Source organism: Salvia hispanica, chromosome 4 (genome assembly GCF_023119035.1).
Source record: "Salvia hispanica cultivar TCC Black 2014 chromosome 4, UniMelb_Shisp_WGS_1.0, whole genome shotgun sequence".
NCBI classification, from domain to species: domain Eukaryota; kingdom Viridiplantae; phylum Streptophyta; class Magnoliopsida; order Lamiales; family Lamiaceae; genus Salvia; species Salvia hispanica.
Window position 1 is genome coordinate 21,637,489 of NC_062968.1, and position 19,752 is coordinate 21,657,240.

The 19,752-nt window shown below is 39.2% G+C and overlaps 3 protein-coding genes across 4 annotated transcripts; 2 read left to right on the forward strand and 1 right to left on the reverse strand.

Moving 5' to 3' along the window:
* The first annotated feature begins 19 nt into the window (after nucleotides 1-19).
* On the forward strand, nucleotides 20-2,212 carry LOC125218792 (short-chain dehydrogenase/reductase family 42E member 1-like). Its single transcript, XM_048120564.1, has 5 exons — nucleotides 20-306; nucleotides 633-975; nucleotides 1,043-1,311; nucleotides 1,387-1,583; nucleotides 1,667-2,212. Exons 1-5 carry the CDS (start codon nucleotides 117-119, stop codon nucleotides 2,108-2,110), a joined length of 1,443 nt encoding a protein of 480 aa, XP_047976521.1. The 5' UTR covers nucleotides 20-116; the 3' UTR covers nucleotides 2,111-2,212.
* Nucleotides 2,213-3,186: 974 nt separating this feature from the next.
* On the forward strand, nucleotides 3,187-5,546 carry LOC125218321 (psbP domain-containing protein 3, chloroplastic). Its single transcript, XM_048119967.1, has 10 exons — nucleotides 3,187-3,302; nucleotides 3,400-3,460; nucleotides 3,567-3,679; nucleotides 3,753-3,818; nucleotides 4,353-4,433; nucleotides 4,525-4,607; nucleotides 4,691-4,766; nucleotides 4,990-5,108; nucleotides 5,197-5,241; nucleotides 5,328-5,546. Exons 1-10 carry the CDS (start codon nucleotides 3,224-3,226, stop codon nucleotides 5,352-5,354), a joined length of 750 nt encoding a protein of 249 aa, XP_047975924.1. The 5' UTR covers nucleotides 3,187-3,223; the 3' UTR covers nucleotides 5,355-5,546.
* A 405-nt stretch (nucleotides 5,547-5,951) lies between these two features.
* LOC125218319 (RNA-binding protein 38) lies at nucleotides 5,952-11,631 on the reverse strand. Of its 2 annotated transcripts, XM_048119965.1 has the most exons (9): nucleotides 10,552-11,631; nucleotides 10,151-10,274; nucleotides 9,717-9,846; nucleotides 9,256-9,309; nucleotides 8,459-8,495; nucleotides 8,138-8,375; nucleotides 6,671-6,781; nucleotides 6,485-6,583; nucleotides 5,952-6,366 (listed from the first exon to the last, which is right to left on the reverse strand). In XM_048119965.1, exons 1-7 carry the CDS (start codon nucleotides 10,786-10,788, stop codon nucleotides 6,684-6,686), a joined length of 918 nt encoding a protein of 305 aa, XP_047975922.1. In that variant the 5' UTR covers nucleotides 10,789-11,631; the 3' UTR covers nucleotides 5,952-6,366; nucleotides 6,485-6,583; nucleotides 6,671-6,683. The 2 variants fall into 2 exon arrangements, with proteins under 2 accessions (XP_047975922.1, XP_047975923.1); XM_048119966.1 differs by lacking the exon at nucleotides 9,256-9,309 and having other exon boundaries at nucleotides 10,552-11,629.
* Between the last annotated feature and the right edge of the window lie 8,121 nt (nucleotides 11,632-19,752).

A 19,752-nucleotide genomic window follows, 5' to 3' on the forward strand; every position in this document is an offset into this window, starting at 1 on the left:
CAAAAGTCTCCTGAGTGTTTTGATTTTACAACTCTTTAAACATTTGCCAAACATAAGTCCCAACACAAAGTCGTCTGAGGTCATTGACGCATTTTCGCAAACACATTGATTTCGAGATGCATTTGAGCGAGAACGAGGGGATAGAAGGCAAAACCTTCGTGATCACCGGGGGGCTTGGCTTTGTGGGCTCGGCCCTCTGCTTGGAGCTGCTCAGAAGAGGTGCATATCAAGTTCGGGCCTTCGATATTCGGGCCGGATCACCCTGGTCTGACGCTCTCCGTGCTCGCGGCGTTCGTTGTCTACAAGGTCAGCTTCTTTCTTTGTCGTTTTTCGCAGCTTGTGGATCCTGATTCGATATTTCTGCTATCGATTGAGAGTTATCGTTATTGGATTAGATGATTTGATTTTGGTGAATTTTACGGTTTTACATTAGTTTGATGGTGATAGAATGAACATGTGGAGCTGCAGTAAGTAATTGGGGTTTCGAGATAATTCAATTTCTTAATTTTCAAGTTATTGAATTCTTTGGCTTATTAAGCAAATGCATGATCTTGATGGAGGATTACTTAAAGTAGAAACTCTATGACATAATTGTATTGATATTATACATGTGCAATGATACACTTAATCAGGGGATGTGTGTAAGCAAAAGGATGTTGAGAAGGCTTTACAAGGGGCTGATTGTGTTTTCCACCTTGCCTCTTATGGAATGTCGGGCAAAGAGATGCTTCAGTATGGGCGTGTCGATGAAGTAAACATAAACGGAACCTGCCACGTCTTGGATGCTTGCCTTGAGCACGGCGTGAGCAGGCTCGTTTATGTCAGCACGCATAATGTCGTGTTTGGCGGGCAAGAAATCGTGAATGGAAACGAGGCGTTGCCTTACTTTCCTATCGCTGACCATGTAGACCCGTATGGCCGCAGTAAATCTATAGCCGAGCAGCTTGTTCTCAAACACAACGGTCGATCATTTAGGTAGGTTTCTTGAAGGACTCATAACCTCTTTTAACTCATCGGTTAATTTGAAATTTGATCTATGCAGAAAAGAGAAAGGAACGTTATATGCCTGTGCGATCCGCCCTGCTGCTATATATGGGCCAGGTGAAGAAAGGCACCTGCCTAGGATCATAACACTCGCAAAGTGGGGTCTTCTGCTGTTCAAAATTGGTGAAGCGAATGTGAAGTCGGATTGGGTATATGTTGATAACCTTGTTCTGGCAATGCTCCAGGCAAGCATGGGCCTTTTGGATGATATTCCCGGGATAGTAGGACCGCCTGTTGCTGCCGGCCAAGCCTACTTCATATCGGATGGTAAAGTTGTCCCACATATTATGGATTGAGTTTCAGTTTTCGTTTCGTCTGAGTTGTTTCCCGTATAATCGACAGGCTCTCCAGTCAACAGTTTTGAGTTCCTCAGGCCTCTGCTCGAAGGCTTGGAATATGAGCTCCCTAAACTGACATTGCCCGTCTCCCGAGCTCTTTTCCTTGGAAAGCTTTTCTCTGTGTTTTACTCACTTTTGTATCCGTGTCTAAACCGAAGGTGGCTTCCTCAGCCTCTGATACTCCCCGCTGAAGTCTACAAGGTGCTACCCGGAAATTACCTGCTGCATATGTGCACGTATTGTTAAACTATAAGATTAAGAATACTTATTCTGATTTTTGGCAGGTTGGCACTACACATTACTTTTCGTTCCTCAAAGCAAAGGAGGAACTGGGCTATAGGCCTCTGGTCAGCCCTAAAGAGGGTATGGCTGCAACAGTTGATTACTGGAAGGAGAGGAAACGAAGAACGCTGGATGGTCCGACCATATACGCGTGGGTGGTTGTCGTGATTGGAATGGCAATGCTGTTCTGTGCCGTTTGCTTGCCTGACTTGGGCCCTGTTCCCGTGATAAGAGCGATTTGCCTCTTCTTTCTACGCTCCATGGCGGTGATACGAGCAGTCTTCGTCTCTGCTGTTGCTGCACATATCGGGGAGGGCGTGTACGCGTGGCATCTTGCAAGAAGATGTGATCCTGCCAATGCAAGAGGTTGGTTTTGGCAAACTGTTGTTATGGGATTCTTTTCATTGCGTTTGCTACTGAAAAGAGCTGAATTGCAATCAAAGTGAGATCTATCTCCTTTGTGGTACTGAGTTATGATTGGAGATTTCTTTCTAATTTACTGGAAAGTTTAATTATGACGTGAAAATAATAATAGTACTTCTATATCAGAATGTTTGATAATAGGTTTCTTGTAATGGGAGTTGTGTTTAGAGGCATCAGCTCAGCTCGGGCCAAACCGGGCCGGGCCAGCTCGAGCGAATTGCATATAAGGGCCAGCTAATCCAAGCCACCACTTTCACGTAGGACTAGTTTTATAATGAACTATTATTTCGTGACTTTAAATCGGGGACACTGCAAAATGTCAAAATAAAACATTATTTCGTGGATCTTTTGAGGGTGATTGAACAATCAATAAAAGAAATATTATTAGAAGAAAAAGATATTGGTAGAAAAACTGTAGTACAATTAGTCTTGGCAGAATTTGGTAATTCGTGCGAACAATAAATTTGGTCTTTAAAATCATCGATTAATAGGTTGCACGTATTCCCGAATCCGACCTAATCCTTTTATTTCGGACACAATTGACACTAGTGTGGCTGCCTAATAATCTATATGGATCCATTAGACTTTTACTAGACCGATCGATATTGTTTCATTTACTATAATTTTGTTTAAAATAAAATTTATACCTCAAAACACATCTAATAATATTTTTTTTAAAATTCTAAGAGCATCGACGGTGGGGCGTGAACTCTACGGTAGGGGCCCCCGAAAAAGCCCTTGAACAAGGGGACCCGTTTAACACATGAGGCCTTTTTCGACCCAAAAATCCCAAAAAGGATGCCGATCCACAACCTTTCGGAACGGGCCCCCAAAAACCTGGGTGCGAGCCCGGCCGAGGATTCATTTTTCGAATTTTATGGTGAGTGAGAGGGAATGAAGTTGAAGTGATTTGAAAATGGATGGAAGAGTGATATTTGCGGCCCGGCCCAGTAGCGTTATTCATGCTCTAAACTCGGAATGATACATTTAAAATAAAATAAAAACAATTTTATTATCCTATTAGATATTGTGAGCCACATCAGCAAAATCCAAAAATTAATTGTTTTATTCTATTTGAAATTAATGGGCGCAGCCTTATCAAAAATCAATTTACATCACAGCTTGTTTTCTCAACAATGGCTCCTATTTCTTCTCTGCATTCTCATTCCCTTCTCTCTCACCCCTCATTCTCTCTCTCCAACTCCCCTCAGCAAGGTCTGCTCTTTCTCACTCCTCTTCTACTGTAACTCCGATGCTTAATCTCTTCATTCATCGACAATTTTATTTTTATTTTTATTTTTATTTTATGAAGACAATAGGAAGAACAAGAGTACCTGCTGCAAGAGCAATGTGGTTGATCAGCAGACTCAATGGCAATCATTCTCCATCTTTCCCGCGCATTAAAATTATACACAAACATGCAATTTTAGATTTACTTTTTTTTTTGCTGAATTTTTTTTTTTTACTGATTTTTGACAGCGTGAGCGTTGGAGATGAATGTAAGAGGCGAAGGAGAGAGCTTCTGGTGCAGGCGGCGGCTTCTGTGTTTGCCTTTCCTGCAATTTCTACGGCTGCATTGGCTGCTGAAAGCGGTAGTTGTGTTGTTTATTGAAGAAGATTTCAATTTTATTTTTTAATCGGAATCTTATAATCTGGATTTTATAGCATTGCCGGAGGGTTTTCGTGTTTACACTGATGAGGTGAACAAGTTTAAGATCACTATTCCAGAAGGTGAGGTTTTGTTTGGGATGAAATTTTACTTTTGTGATTCGATTTCTACATTCAGCAGAAATACTAAATTTTAGCATTAGAGATATAGTATATCTCAAGTGTTGAAACTATGAAATAGGTAGAAAAGAATTCACACTGACTAAATTTCTCCATAAATGAGGGGGTTTTAGCATGTGGTAGCTGTTTTGTTTTTATGAGAGCTGGAAGGAAGAAAGTTATTTGATCTTGTTTTATTGTTGAAGTGAAACAAACCACTTACTTTCTAGCTTCTGAATATACTTGTGATTAATCATATTTAGTTTCATAAGTGGAGGGGGTTCTGTTAAATTGTTGTTATGCTAGTAAAGCTGTGTGTGCACAGATTGGCAAGTAGGTACGGGAGAGGGAGAAGGAGAAGGAGACGGGGTTAGGTCACTGATTGTTGGATTGAAAAAAAACTATTTTAGAGTTTCTGATATGCTCGTGGTGGTTGATCATATTTAGTTGCATCAGTGGATGAGATACTGTTTTGCTAGTAAAATTGTGTATGCGCAGATTGGCAAGTAGGCACGGGAGAAGGAGACGGAGTAAGGGCACTGATTGCTTTCTATCCACAGGAGGCCTCCAGTTCAAATGGTATGCATCTGAAGAAGGATGTTTTTGTGGAACTTTTGGTCCAACTGTAGTCTAATGTTTTTCTTGGACTTGCTTCTATTGCTTGCTTCAGTGAGCATTGCGATTACTAGCCTCGGTGCTGACTTCACCAGACTGGAGTCTTTTGGAAAAGTCGGTGAATTTGCAGAGACTCTTGTAGGTTTCACCATTTTCTGTTCTCTTGCAACTTGATGTGATGAACATAATGAATGTGATGAATGGTTTGGTATTTTTGGCAGATTGGTGGTTTGGACAGAAGCTGGCAGAGGCCTCCCGGAGTTGCAGCCAAACTTATAGATAGCAGAGCTTCCAATGGTAATGACCAATTCCCTTCGAATACGATCATATGTCATCATGACGAATTAGGTTGTTTTCAAGACGGGGGTGTTATGAGTAGCCTAACTATGAACTTGTTCCCTTCGAGTTCGATCCTATGTAGCAAATTATAGGTTGTCAATGCAAACTACTTGAAGATATGGTTTCTGACTAAGATTATACTTGTCTTTTTTGGGATAATTGAGAATGTTTTATGGGACAGGGCTGTATTATATAGAGTACACATTGAAAAATCCTGGAGAAAGTGGGAGACATTTGTATTCAGTTCTTGGTGTGGCAAGCAATGGGATTTACAACAGATTATACACTCTCACAGGACAGGTTAGTCATATGCTAATACTATAACTTGGATTCAGTGTCATCTTCATTTTTCCATCTTTAGCCTAAGCTATTTGCTTGCATTGTGCAGTTTGTCGATGAAGAGGAAGAAAAGTTTGGTCCCAAGATTCAAAAGGTAAGCTGCAATTACGAACATTTTGCATAATTTTGCAAAGCATTTAATATTCAAATCTTGCAAAATAATGATTGCTTTTTTTGCAGGCTGTTTCATCATTCAGATTAAGTTAATAAATCATCCAAGGTGGTACAACATTGCCATTATATTGTGCTTGGTTGAAGTGTGTATAGAGGCATTAGCAAATGGTTTAGTATTTGGAGTTTTCTTCAACTATGAAATATAATCCTTTGTGAAACATTTGGTTTTAGGCTTTTAGCTTCAGTTGCTACAATGTGATTAAAGTAATTTGATTTGTGACTGCACCAAAATCTCAAGAACAAATATGTTAAAAAGGAGTTACATAATCTCATTTTATTTCAGAGCAGAGCAACACAAGATCAGAAGATATAACATTGATTTTTTGGTCTCAGCTTCTAAATTTTCAATGATTTTTTGCTCACAGCATGGCGAATTATTCAGTCCATCACAATTCCAATAATATCATAGTTAATATATACATAAAATCACCCATCACATTCAAATTCCTATTGTAAGACCTATGAACCACTTTTACCATTGATCTATTCATGATTTACAATGGTCATAACACATCTTGCTATAATGATGCTTTTTCACTTAATGAGTTTTACATACTAAAATAATTGTATTAGTATACTAGTAATTATTTTGAAAACAATCATAGATCCCTACCTAGATGAATAAAAATATAAGAAAGCAAAGCAATTGAGCTTCTTGTTTCATATTTTGAAGTGAAGCTCTGGAGTAAATCCAAGACTTGACAATGAAGAAGCTAAAAGTGGTGGGTTATGGACATGGATGCTGAGTAAATTAAATACAGAGAATGCAGACTGACTGACTGACTGACTATCTACACACCCAAAATGTTGGGGATTGACTCACTATAAAAGAATCATATGTTGATTCTACATAAATTTTCTTTTTACATGAATGTCATTATTTCCACATGCTAGGCCAGAAATCCCATTCCAGCCAGACTCGACTTGTTTTGCCACAACACAAAGTGTCTTTAACATACACCAAGTTATACGATGTGCCATCCTCTCCCCACCATTGGGAGCGACTCCGACATTGACTTCTCTGGTGAGCGTGACAATGTAAGACCTGCACCAATACATATGCACTCAGCCCAATCTTGCTCAAGGATGGCATGAATTCGAAGGGGAACAACTAGCATGCAACAACATAGATGTCAAAGTGCGATGAAAACTAGGAAGGGTACCTCTAGAATGCAAAGCGAATAATTTGCAAGGCAAGATTTGAAGCCTGCCAATGAAGTGGCAGTACTGCTGTTCTTAGTCCTGCTGCAATCTAAGGGAACCTGAAATTGGGTTTGAAATAACACGGGATTGTAGCATTATGTGATGGTCATGTGGAAAAATTTGTGGATGTCGACAAGAAAACTTACCTAGATTAAACCCTCACCCAGCATTCTGGTCAGAACCGCTACCTGGCATGTATTGAGGTGAATGTGCAGGTAGTAAGTATTGTGGCTGCTGTTGAATAGGTGTTCCAACACCTGATATGACCAAAATGTTAGCACCAGGTCAGCTTGTTCAAGGATGCAGAAAAAATACAACCCTTTCATGGAAGCAGATCAAATCATTAAACGAATGCTGGTATGATGCATTTCCTTTATGACGATGAAACAATATACAATCACCTAGCCAGAACATGCTAGGTCCATTATCGATAATTCAAGAAAATAAGTATACATGAATAGAACTACAAATAAAAACGGCACCAACCATGACAAGAGCATCATTCACAAGGGAGGAAAACTAATTTCCAAACATTTCAGCAAAGTAAAACTTTTGTTATTTTTGAAAATGCAAAGAATCTAGTACTCCCTCAATCCCAAAATAGATGTCACACTTTCCTTTTTAGTTTGTCCCACAAAAGATGTAACATTTCCTTTTTTGGAAAAAAGTTCTCCCTCGCGTTAATATAAATATACTATTTTCTCTCCCCACTTAACATCCGATACAGCGTCTCATAAAATCCCGTACCATTAAGTGTGCCATCTATTATGTAACGGAGGAAGTGTTAGATAGATACTTCTAAGCTCAAATAAAGGAGAATAGGAGAACTAACACCACCATTCGCACAGCCCTCTACCTAATCAGTAGCACTACAACCATATATGGCACCATAACCTTTCAGTCCAACACTAAAACAGCAGTCACCAGAACAGCAGCCAGTAACTTTGAGGAACAACAAGTATAACCATAACTGGTCCACCAGTTCAAGAGAGAGAAAGGAAGAAACTCTTGTGTGCAAAGAATAGTAAAGCAGCCAGAATGTGGACAATCACTTATGTCAATCCTCAAGCTACATAACCATTCTAGAAGATTTTTCAGTTTAAAATGCATGCCATCCATCTTCATGCTAGGGCCTTCTCGTAGGAAAAACTAGCAAATTCTTGAGACCACCATGGTCTTTAGCCATGAAGCTTGCATCCAAAAAACCAATCACACAGAAATGATAGAGAAAATGGTTTTTCAGTACTGTTTTGGTCAGGTAGAGATATGATGGAGCTGCTCGACACTTTGTAAAAGTAAAATTGATCAGCGACAGAGGCATGTATGATTTCCACTGGGGATAATAACTATCTGGTATTCCTACTGGTGTTTAGCAGTTCAAATACTAACCTTGTGCTTGTTCAAATTCAGGGATCACAAAAACCAGTAAAATTATTTTTTCATCCTCTTGAAAGATCCACACAAGAAAGTAATCTCTCTCGCAGAGGAAAAGAAAGAAGTAGGCCCTCAATAAGAATATTTCAGAATTGTCACCACAGTGAATACATAGAACAGATAGAAAATGAAAGATATGCATATCTGAAATGCTGAACTAGAGGAACAGAGTATATTACCAGCAGGAAATGGGGATGGAATAGTTGGAACAGAAGTCGTTGTCATAGCATTGACATTGGGCCCACCAAACTGTACTATCTGATGGCCAGGCATAGCATATCCTGGCAATGCAGTGTAATTATGACTTCCGGGAACAGTCTGACTCATCTGATTGTATGGATACATAGTTGTGCCCACTGCTCCAGGCATGCCATATATGTGAAGGTATTGCTGGTTTCCATATGGGTTGTAAACTCCCTACACAAAAACACCAGTCCAATGTCAAAAAACTCGAATATTAGCACTAGAAATAACTAAGCTTCAAGTTTCCTAGTGTTGACCTGAGGATAAGGATATTCAGGATTGTAAGCGGTATACCTGCACCAGTAAAAGGATTAGTGACCGAATATGTTCAATAATTACTAGATATGACATCCCTAAGCAGCACATAAATATAATCGAGACCATAACCATGAATTCTTCTGAATTGAAACTACACTCTCTGGCCTATGAAGGTAACTGTATTCAGATCAATATATGCATGAATAATAGATTTTGCAACACAAACACACTGGAATGGGAACAGATCAGATATTTTAAGTGGATCCTTTAGATTAGGACAGGAACATAGTATCAGATTTCTTCAACCTTTGCCTTAATTATGGTTTTTAAATACTCCCTTCATTATGTCACTAGCACTACCTGTAGCTGCTAAAGCAAAATCAGACCATAAAGCCACCTTTGTTTTTATATTTCCTCTATCTTGGTTTCTTTCTCTCCTTGTTTTGATTTCCTATTTCTACAGGCTGTCCTCTTAACCATCAGCTGTCTTCACCTTCACTTCATCTAATTCCCACATTTTGTCCCATTATGTCCACTATCCTTCTTTATTCTTGCAAACGGCGATTACATAGGATCCAAATATAAAAACAGCATGGACTACAAACTTCAAAGTTTGATTACTTGTGAAGATGACCAGTTATATGAGTTTGTCTAGCCTGCGTGATAGGATAGTGCAAAGACTTTCCACTGGAAGAAGCCTAATCTATTACTCCCCTCTCCCCCAAAGCCATAGGGATACCCAACTTGCCCAATTTTCATCAGGCACAGGCACCCATAATCAATTTTTCAATAATACCTGACCAGACCGGTTTGGGTTGCATTCCAATTTACCCGAGGCGAATGCCCACCCCTACAAGCATATATGACAGTTGAAATCAACAAGCATTACAAACACAATAACTAACTAAACTGAAGACTTCTGAGATTAACTAAAGAAATAGTCAACAAACACAGCATCTAGAACTTCAACAACAAGCCTCTGAACTCACATTTAACTAATCAAACATGGTGATATATAAACAAAACTATATAAGGAAACCACAACTAATTATATAAGTTTCGCCCAACCCCTCCCTATATTTCATTTCTATCGCAACATATACAACTTGAGTGCCCGCATGGTAGCATAATATGAGAAATATCAGAACTTCCATCTATGCAAATGCAGATCCAGAGTAGAAGAGTTCACAAATAACAGGCAGGCAACAGCAAGAGCAAAAACACCAAATGAATATTCTAATAAAGGATGTTCCTCACCCATAAGGAGAGTACATCAAGCCTTGCTGAAATCCATATGTAACAGGTTGCTGGTAGCCAAAACCTCCAACATAAGCACCTCTAGCAGCTGGTTGTCCTCCAAGGTAAGGTGCAGGAGATCTAAGGCGTCCTATTAGCAATAAAGACATGCATATATAATCTAGCATACAATGCCCATATAACCAAGAACAATTGTTCAATTTCAACCATTGCATATATAAACATAAAGATTAACCAGTGAAGGTTTTGTCTATAGAAGTAATATTAATGTCTTGAAATATTCACTCTAGTCAGAAATCTGCAGAAATTATTTTACCGAACACAATAGAACCAAACTTGAAGACTGAAGAGGTTGAGGTGGAAAATAAAACAAAAGATGCAAAAAAATTTATATTTCCTCAAGAGCACTTAAGAAGGTAATTCAAATATATTACCAAACGGAATAGCTGGCCGAGGTCTACCCAGTGAAGCCAAATTGCAATTAGCTCGCCTCCCATCAATAATTGGTGCAGGATCTGCACATGCTCTCCTAGCAGATTCTGGATCCCGGAAAGTCACCTAAACCCTCCATACAAAACCATATTGGTACCCAAGTCATTCATGCATCCACATTTCTACTTCAATCACAATAAATTACAATAATCCCATTTTTTTTTCATGCTTATAAATGTTTACAGCATTAAAAAGAAGTAATGGCCACAAAATCGTCCGCAGTCCAAAAACTAGAGTGTGCAATCACCAACAAATTGAACTTTATGAGCCATAAGAATGCAGGAATACAATTTTTCACACAAATCAAAAGTAAAAATCCTCAATGAAGTTAACAAGTGCTCACAAAACCGTATCCTTTGGATCGGGCAGTATTTTTATCGGTGATGACCACGGCCTCAAGAATCTCTCCAAATTGCTCGAAATAACGTCTCATTGTCTCACTCTGAGTTTCCCAAGCCAACCCTCCCACGAAAACCTTTGTGAAGGTTGTATCCCCAAATGGAGAATTCATATACTGATATCCTCCCTGCCCCGAGCTTGGGCTCGGGCCAGGCATAGGCTGCTGCTGCTGATAAGCCATGATCACCTCCTCAAATTTATCAACCTATATTACTAAAGCGACTTCCTTTTTTTTTGGCTTCTAACAGAGAGAAGAAAGATTCGGATGAATAAAAAAAGGGTTTGGTTCTTAAATCTAATCACGGAAGGGGGGAAACGGCGATTCAATTGATACTAAAGTCGATCCAATGAAGTGAAAGTAGTACGAATTTAAGAGGAAAACCTTAGAAAAACCCTAGCTACGGCTGAAAGCGATTGAAAAGCCATCTTTTGTCCGTGAAATTTTAAATTCTACAATATATACACAAAATGCTGAAAATAAAGGCTTCTGAGATTTGAATTTTGAATTTACAATAACAGATCACGACACAGAAGATCAAGCTGGACAGGAATATACACTAAATGAGGGGAAATTAATTAAACGAGGCAAAAAGAAATCGAAGCCCAAAGAAAACCCTAATTTTGAGGCGGAAAGTGGAGGCGGCAGTAGTGGGTCAAACAGAGGAGAAAAAAGAAGGGGTGGTGGGGGGCGGGATCAGCTGTACAAGAGAGCAGGGAAAGCGTAGGTATGGACTATGGTGGGGAAAAGCTGAAAAGGCGAATCTTCAACGGAATTTCCAAGCTGCTTTTGCTCGATCAAATTCCAACCATCAACGACGAAGCGAGTAAAAAAAGAGAGAGTGATAATTACAATAGTTTGAGAGATGAATTAAAGAATAGGAAAAGGGAGGGTTTTGGATTTGAAATTGTGATCGGGGAGAGGGTGATGATGGTGGTGGAGAGGGATGATCTGGAACAAGTTGTCATGATCTTTGTGAATTAAATTTTTTTTCCTTTTTTTTGGAGAGAGAATCGATTGAAATGAGGAAGAAAGGGAAATTGGGGGACTATGGAAGGACAGCTGCTTCCATTTTTCCAAACATAGAAGAAATACAGCTTGGAAGTGTGGGCCATCTTCTTCCCCATCACTACTGTATGTCGTTTTCATTTTCATTTTATTTTAATTCTATCCAAAATATAATTATCTTTCAATGTGTTGCCCCACTAACTTGTTTATTTGTGGTTATAAAAGGGGTGTTTGGTAATCAAAATTAAATTATGTGTGATTATTTAATAGAATTGGATTGATTAAATGTTGTGTCATTATTTAATACAATTGAATTGGCTATAAGAGAAATATCAAGATTAGTTTTGTGTGAGATTGTTGTATTTATCTACCAAACAATATTAATAACGGTATAACACTTAAATTTCACTATTTAAATTATGGTCATTATATACTTTATTCATCCCGAATTGGAATGGATTTTAAAAAAGTTGAGGAATATAACTCTTATTTTAAGATATTATTATTATGTGAGTATGAATGGTAGTGAGATGTCAAACTCATTTATCGAATATATTAAAAATTAATGAGACGTGTTATGACTAATCATTTTTGAAAATAATAAAATGTGATATTTAATGATGAATTATTTAGAATCTAAAGTGGTTTATTATTATTTTTTTCTTTAACTTCAAAGCCAAGGATAAAATTAATTTATGCCGTTCTAATTTGTATGTACAAAATTTTATAAATTCGATTATACAATCATGGTTTTCGTGGCATGATATGAAGAACATAAAAACGAAAAGAAAAGTAATGTCGTAGACATGATTTATTTTATAAATAAATTTATTATTACAATATTAAATCTTAATTAACTTTTTTCGTTAGCAATTAATCTTAAAAACAAAATACTACTGGATATGGTACTCCTCCTACTTAGAAATATGGATAGTATTATTTATCAGCAACTTAACTGCTTAGCTCATTGATTCATGTTAATTGTGGATTGGTATTAAGGTTTGTGTTATAATGACAACCCCTCTTAAAATGACAACGTGACAGCGCTTATACAACAATATTATAAACGCTACAATGCAATATTACAAACACTACACAGCAATTTATAGATTGTTGTATAGTGGTCGGATATTATTGTTCAAAGAAAAATTGTTGTACAAATACCTGGCATATTGTTGCCCGTCTTTTTCCAGATTTTTTTTTTTTTTGCCGCGTGGCAGCTTATTATTCGTCCATATGTACAAATGATTGGCTAGAAATGGTGGTATGGTGTTATTTTAAGGAGTGGTGGCACCCTAACATGCTCCTTGGTATTAAACAAGTAAATATTATTTGTTGAGTAAATATAAATTGAATAATACATTATGTTATTTCAGGCACAATTCATGGCACTACATAAAATTAGTTTATGTTGTCGAATTGAAAAGGAAAAAATTTACTTTAAGCCAGTATATTTTGCAGGAAACTGTATTCTCTCGTGATTTTTGTTCTCATTACAAAGTTCACGAGTTATCCTTTTGTGAATGTACGTAGATCGTTACCTCCAACAATTTCGATGGTATACATGGACTGGGTTGGGTCCCAAGTTATCAAACTTGTGGTGGGCTTGGACTGCACTGGGCTAATTCAATCCATATGACAACTCCAAGCTTATGTAAGAAATTTGTGTATAAAAATTTATCGATGTTGTTCATTGACAATGAATTTGTAGTTTCTTAGTAGTTTTGAGTGAATAATTTTGTAATGTTTAGACATGTAATCATCCTTTCTCTATTGGCGTTGTAAGTTTCAAAACCTATTTCTTTGAGACTAGTGAATTCATTTTTTACACAATCTAGTCGAAGAAAATTTCTTATTTTTTGGGTGCCATACAAAAATTCAATTTACTCCGACTATATGCTGGCCTAATTAATTGATGCTACAACGTAATGTTAAAAAGGCTGTGGCCTGTGGATTATAAAGTATTGATAATTTTCCAAACTCAAGATCTATACATTCTTACAAGATTAAAAGCGTCTCAAGAAATTTTCTAAAATGAAATGATTATATAAAAATGAAATTTTCATTCATTTTATTCGAAATAAAAATGAGATGCCCCTTTTTCCTAAAATTCAAGCTAGTATATCGTCCATCAATTCACTATATTTGCAAGTCTCATTAATACTAGAGCATCCACAATGGTCGGCGAGCGACCAGCTAGCCGATTCCTGGCGCTGGCCGGTCCGCTCGCCGAACCATTGGAAGCGGCGAGCATGGAATCGGCTAGAGAATCGGCGAGCGCTCGCCGATTCTCGGGCGCTAGCCGAAGCGCTCGCCGATCTGCTCGCCGCCATTGTAGGCTTGCGATCGGGCAGCGCAATTTTATTTTTATTTTTTATTTCCGAAACACTATATATACGCGATTTGAACGTCATTTTCATTTGCGCCGCTTGTTTTAACGAGCTTTCTCTCTCTCTGAATTTCTGTACAAGAGCAATAACGCGAAATGGAGAACAACGACTCTCCTCCAGTGACGAGCGGGTCTCAAACTCCCACGATACCCGTGGGAGGTGGATGGGGACCGATGGGTGGGTACTACAATATGTACCAATGGCAACAGATGATGGTCGCGATGGTCCCCGGGGGTAGTGGGATGTCGGACGGGCAGATGATGCCGGGGTGGGGGCCAGGATGGCAGGGGATTAGAGCATCTCCAATGGTGCATAGGCCAGCCATTCTCTCCCCCTGCCACGTCAGCAACACTAAAAAATCCACCTGCCACATCAGATTTAGGCCGGCCATAGGCCGGCCGCAATAAAAATAATTCAAAATATACTACATTTACGGAATTAAAATTACGATTAAAATACGGAATTAAATTTACGAGACATATACGGAAAAAATAATCCATTCCATTAAAAAAAAGTACAAAGATTTTTAAAAAAAAAGTACATGATTTTTTTAAAAAAAAACGAGCCCCGCCACTCTCTACTCCTCATCGCCGTCGCCGTCGTCCTCGCCGTCGCCGTCGCCGCCGCCGCCCGTGGTATCTGAGCCCACGTCGGAACCCGCTAGCCGTGCCCTCGCAATTTCCAAATCAACCCGCATGCACTCGAGCATCTCGTGAAGAAACATCTTCTCCGTTGGGTCAGTGGCGGCCCTCCACTCTTGCAAGACCTTGTACATCTGATCCCGCGTATGGTTACGCGAATGGAGAGTGTACTCGAGTGGGGCGGGTGGGAGGGCGGAGGACTGGACCTCGCGGGGCGATAGGGGGGATCCGCCCCTCGCAGCCCGTTGCGCCCGCTTCTGTCCAACCGGGCGGGGCGACCGGTAAATGAAGGAGGGGGATGGAAACTCCTCGGCATCCGGGGAGGTCGTGGGATTCGCCGCTGGCCGCTGTAGTCGCCGCTATAGTTCGCCGTCTGCTTCTTCGGCCACCCGGCGTCGCACCCCGCCGGGAACTTCTCGCGAGTCCTTCGCCAACAAGAAGCACTCCCGGTAGGTGAACTCCTTATACTTCCCCGCCAAGGGAGGCCTGACTCACGGCGATCCTCCGGGCGTCGTCCTCATTCTGCCCACTACCGAGCCGACGGAGGGCGTTGGCGTACAAATTCGCAAAACGGCCCACCGCGGCCCTGGTGCGCTCCCACCCCTTCCGGACCTCCTCCGGGCTGAAGTCCTTCCCGTGCGGGCGGTGCCTCCTATAGGCAGCTCCGATCTTCGCCCACATGTTGACGATCCGCCGGTTGTTCGCAACCGGCGGATCGCCGCACACCTCCAACCACCCCCTGGCCACCCCGGCGTACTCATCCTCCGTCCACTTCCTCCGGCCAGTGGGGTGTCGTCAACAACGGGCTGCGATGACTCGGCCTTGGCCTTCCCCCTCGTCTTCTTCTTCGGCGCGGCCCACCTCGCTGGAACGGGAGTATCCGGATCCTCGAGATCGATCCCCATATCATGCAATGACAGAAGGTCATCGCTAGTGAACTGCGTCTCCGGCCGGGGTCGACGTGTGAGATGAAGCCGTCAAAAAATCAAGCGAGGGCCGATATACCGTGTCCCCTCCCGGTGACCCCTGCACCCCCCCTGCATCCCGCCCCTACCACATCATCCCCATCATCTAGCTGCTTTGCATATCGGGGCATACCCCCACCCGGCCGGCCCCGCCGCCGGCATCCCCACGACGCATACCCCCTGCGCCCCGAAGCATACCCCCGCAGCGCCCCCGGCGCACCGGCCATCATCCCCATCATCGATTCCAAGGGATGTTAAACCCCGGGCCCATCTGCCCCCATCCAGATCCCACGGGTACCGTGGGAGTCTGAGATCCACTCGTCGCTGGATTGGACTCGTTGTTGTGATCCATCGCTCGATGATGCTCTTGTACGGAAAGTTAGAGAGAGAGAGAAAACTCGTTAAAACAAGTGGTGCAAATGAAAATGAAACGAAAATCGCGTTTATATAGGTTTTTTTTTAAAAAACAAAAATTGGCGCTGGCCGATCGGGTCGCCACAATGGCGGCAAGCCGATCGGCCGGCCACCCGAAAAGCGCTCGCCGATTTCGCTCTCGCCGACTCCAATGGTTCGGCTAGCCGATCGGCCACCGCGAAAAATCGGCTAGCCGGTCGCTAGCCGACCATTAGAGATGCTCTTAGAGATGTCAAGTGGGTCGGGCCAGGCCAGCCCGGCCCAGGCCCAATAGAGCGGGCCTGGGCTGGGCTAGAGAGTGTAATCAGGCTCCAATTGGGCTATTTTATAAACCCAGGACCGGCTCGGGCCCAAGACCATCTGAAGCCCGGCCCAGGCCTAGCCCAAGACCGGCCCAGTTTATGTCTTTGCCTTATTGCTATGTTTTCATACTATCTTTTATACTATATGAGCCTATTCAAACCATTTTAGAAGACATATAACATAGTGAAAATAGTATATCCATAATTATAGTGAGAATTAAAGAATTTGATGTTGCAACTTGCACGCATAGTAGAGATTTAAATATAACATTTTCAAATTACAATTCATGATTTCCATCATTATAAGAGATTCATTTTTAACTAATTTCTTTCTTTGAGTACTAAAATTATTTTGCATAATTAAGATTAATTCTTCCATAATTATAGTGATGAATTAGTGTAGATTGTGTATTTTAGTAGATCTCTCTTAATTCCTGATTTTGTGGGATTATATCTAATTATATGCTATTGCATATATAATAAACCTATATTACTATATACATAGACACGATCACACGATAATATATAGGGTTTATTAAGCATATGTTAATTATGGAACATGTCGTTTTAGTTCCAATTAGTCTTTAAATTAATCTTTCCATGATTTAGCCATTTCCCTATATTCAATATATATTTTCCTTCTCTCCTACCAATATTCCATGATTTTAGTTCCAATCAATTTTGTCATGATTTTAGTCGTTTCCCTAAAATACTATTAATACATATGTTATAATAATATGTACTTTAGACGTTTTCTTTAAATTAATCTTTCCATGATTTAGCCATTTCCCTATATTCAATATATATTTTCCATTCTCTCCTACCAATATTCCATGATTTTAGTTCCAATCAATTTTGTCATGATTTTAGTCGTTTCCCTAAAATACTATTAATACATATGTTATAATAATATGTACTTTAGACGTTTACTTTAGTTTCTTGATTCCTAAATTTGTGGGATTATATAAAGCTATAATATTATAATTTAGACGTGTATATATAATATATGCATGTATTATTTTTATTTATGCGTATATAAAACTAGGGTTGCGTTAGTATGCTAATTAATTTAGAGTAATAACTAATAACTTTCAATTTTGTGTATTAAAACTATCAACACAAAGATATAATTATATCAATAAAACATGTTAATTTAAATATCAACACAAAGATATAAGTTTATCAACACAAGAAGATTGATAAATTTATGTCTTTGTGTTGATATTTTTAACATATAAATTGATATTAATTATTAGTTATTATTGTAACTTGGTTAGTATTTGATCACACACCTATAAAACTATATATGCATGTATTATATGAACTAGTGTCAACACCTGTGCTATGCACAGGACAAAGAATTTTTAAATAATGAAGATATATTAACTTGAAATAAAGAATATAGAGTAAATAAGTATAAAAATGTATTCACTGATAAGAACTAATTAAAATAAGTATTTATAATATTATAAACAACAACAAAAGAATATTTGTACAATTGTACTTCTCTCACCCACTCTCAATGAAACATTTCATACTTTAGCAAATGATTGTATACTATTTTAATACTCCCTCCGTCCCACTTAAAATGCAACATTTGGGAATCGACACGGGATTTTATATAATGTTGTTTTGTGTGTTAATGAAGAGAGAGGAAAGTAAGAGAGATGAAAAAGTAGAGATAGAGTTGTTTCTATTTTAGGAAACGTTTCATTTTTAATGGGACAACCTAAAAAGGAAAACGTTTCATTTTTAATGGGACATAAGGAGTACTCCCTCCGTCCCCCATTAAGAGTCACTCTTTTCCATTTCGGTGACGTCCCCAATTAAGAGTCACATTTCATTTTTACCATAAATAGTAAATAGGTCCCACATTCCACTAACTCAATTCACTCACATTTTATTATAAAACCAATATAAAAAAATGGATCCCACATTCCACTAACTTTTTCAATCAACTTTTCTTTACATTTCTTAAAACCCGTGCCCGGTCAAAGAGTGACTCCTAATAGGGGACGGAGGGAGTATTTGATATGAGTATAATGTAAAATAAATAGAATAAGACATACAAATAAAGAAAAAAAGGTACTACTACTATTTACAAAAGAAAAAAAAAAGCAAACTATTTGAAGGAATAAATAGTTCACCAGTTTCAATTAACAAAATCAACTCAATTATAACTATGTGTACTTCTAGTCATTCAAATATAAATATATTTATAAGTAATTTCAACATATTTAATTAAACTAATATATTATATACTCTCTTTGTCCCATTAGAATTGCAACGTTTTCATTTTTGGGTTGTCCCATTAAAAATGAAACGTTTCATAAAATGGAAATATCACTCTCTCTACTTTTTCCTTTCTCTTACTTTACTCTTTCTTCATTAACTCACAAAACAACACTGTATAAAATCTCGCGCCGAAAACCAAATGTTTCATACTCAGTTTAACGGTCAAAGAACAGTACTCAATGGAGACTCTCACTGTCTTATTATCCATGATGTTAAATTGAATAATTAAAAAAATATCAATTTTAATAGTATCTAGTATCATACATAAATACATAAATAAATCTTTAAAACCCTAAATAAAGCCCAAATATGGACTACATAAATTTGTAAATCCCCAAATCCTAAAGTGACGCCCAATTTAGAACTCTTTTCAAAATATAATAAATTTTTTCAAACTATAGAATCCAACAAATTAAAGGTCCAAATTATATACTCCTACATAAACTAATAAGTACTACTACTACTGCTCCAGTAAATATTTTCAAATTACATAATCCAATAAATTAAAGGCCCAAATAATACACACACACCATACATAAACTAACATAGTAATACTCCCTACAAACCCTACGTGACAAAAAGCCGCCTCACTCTCTCTCAATTGGCGGAATTAGCCTTTCCATGCCACCACGCCCACCAGCCGCCGCCCGCCGCTCTCTCTTCTTCTCTCTCAACTCGGAGCCGCCACGACCACGCCCGTCTCGCCGCTTCTTCCGCCGTGGCCCGCTGCTCCACCGCCGTGCCTCACAGTTCACTCGACAGCTTTACGCCGTCTGCTTCACGCTGCCGGATCGGACCGTCACCGCCCAACAACCTCAGCCTGCTACCCTCGTCATCCATCAGTGGAGGCTTGTAGCTGTCGCCGACTGCTATCAAAAAATCAAAAAATCAGATAATTAAGTCCACTAAAATGCAGATTCAATTAATTGTGTGGGTATATAAGTGTTTAATCTTATTTGAGAAGCCATTGTTGCTCGGAGCTGCTTTTTTTGTCCAATGGTTGTCATTATTCAAAATGACCAAAAGGATAAATAAAATAGCTTTATATTTTCCCTCCAAAAAGGGCAAAAATGTCTTTTCACCAAACTGTCACTTTAGATTAGGATAGATATATAACATTGTATTATTGACT

What these genes read in the sequence shown, in the direction of transcription:
- LOC125218321 (XM_048119967.1), top strand. Translation starts at nt 3,224, where the DNA reads ATGGCTCCTATTTCTTCTCTGCATTCTCATTCCCTTCTCTCTCACCCC. An exon ending in GTTGATCAGCAGACTCAATG is followed by an intron (nt 3,461 to 3,566) that starts GCAATCATTCTC and finishes GATTTTTGACAG; the next exon opens with CGTGAGCGTTGGAGATGAAT. An exon ending in TGCATTGGCTGCTGAAAGCG is followed by an intron (nt 3,680 to 3,752) that starts GTAGTTGTGTTG and finishes TGGATTTTATAG; the next exon opens with CATTGCCGGAGGGTTTTCGT.
- LOC125218792 (XM_048120564.1), top strand. Translation starts at nt 117, where the DNA reads ATGCATTTGAGCGAGAACGAGGGGATAGAAGGCAAAACCTTCGTGATC. An exon ending in CACAACGGTCGATCATTTAG is followed by an intron (nt 976 to 1,042) that starts GTAGGTTTCTTG and finishes TGATCTATGCAG; the next exon opens with AAAAGAGAAAGGAACGTTAT. An exon ending in TCCCCGCTGAAGTCTACAAG is followed by an intron (nt 1,584 to 1,666) that starts GTGCTACCCGGA and finishes GATTTTTGGCAG; the next exon opens with GTTGGCACTACACATTACTT.
- LOC125218319 (XM_048119965.1), bottom strand. Translation starts at nt 10,788, where the DNA reads ATGGCTTATCAGCAGCAGCAGCCTATGCCTGGCCCGAGCCCAAGCTCG. An exon ending in TTGATGTACTCTCCTTATGG is followed by an intron (nt 9,310 to 9,716) that starts GTGAGGAACATC and finishes ATATGCTTGTAG; the next exon opens with GGGTGGGCATTCGCCTCGGG. An exon ending in ACCCAAACCGGTCTGGTCAG is followed by an intron (nt 8,496 to 9,255) that starts GTATTATTGAAA and finishes TTACTGGTGCAG; the next exon opens with GTATACCGCTTACAATCCTG.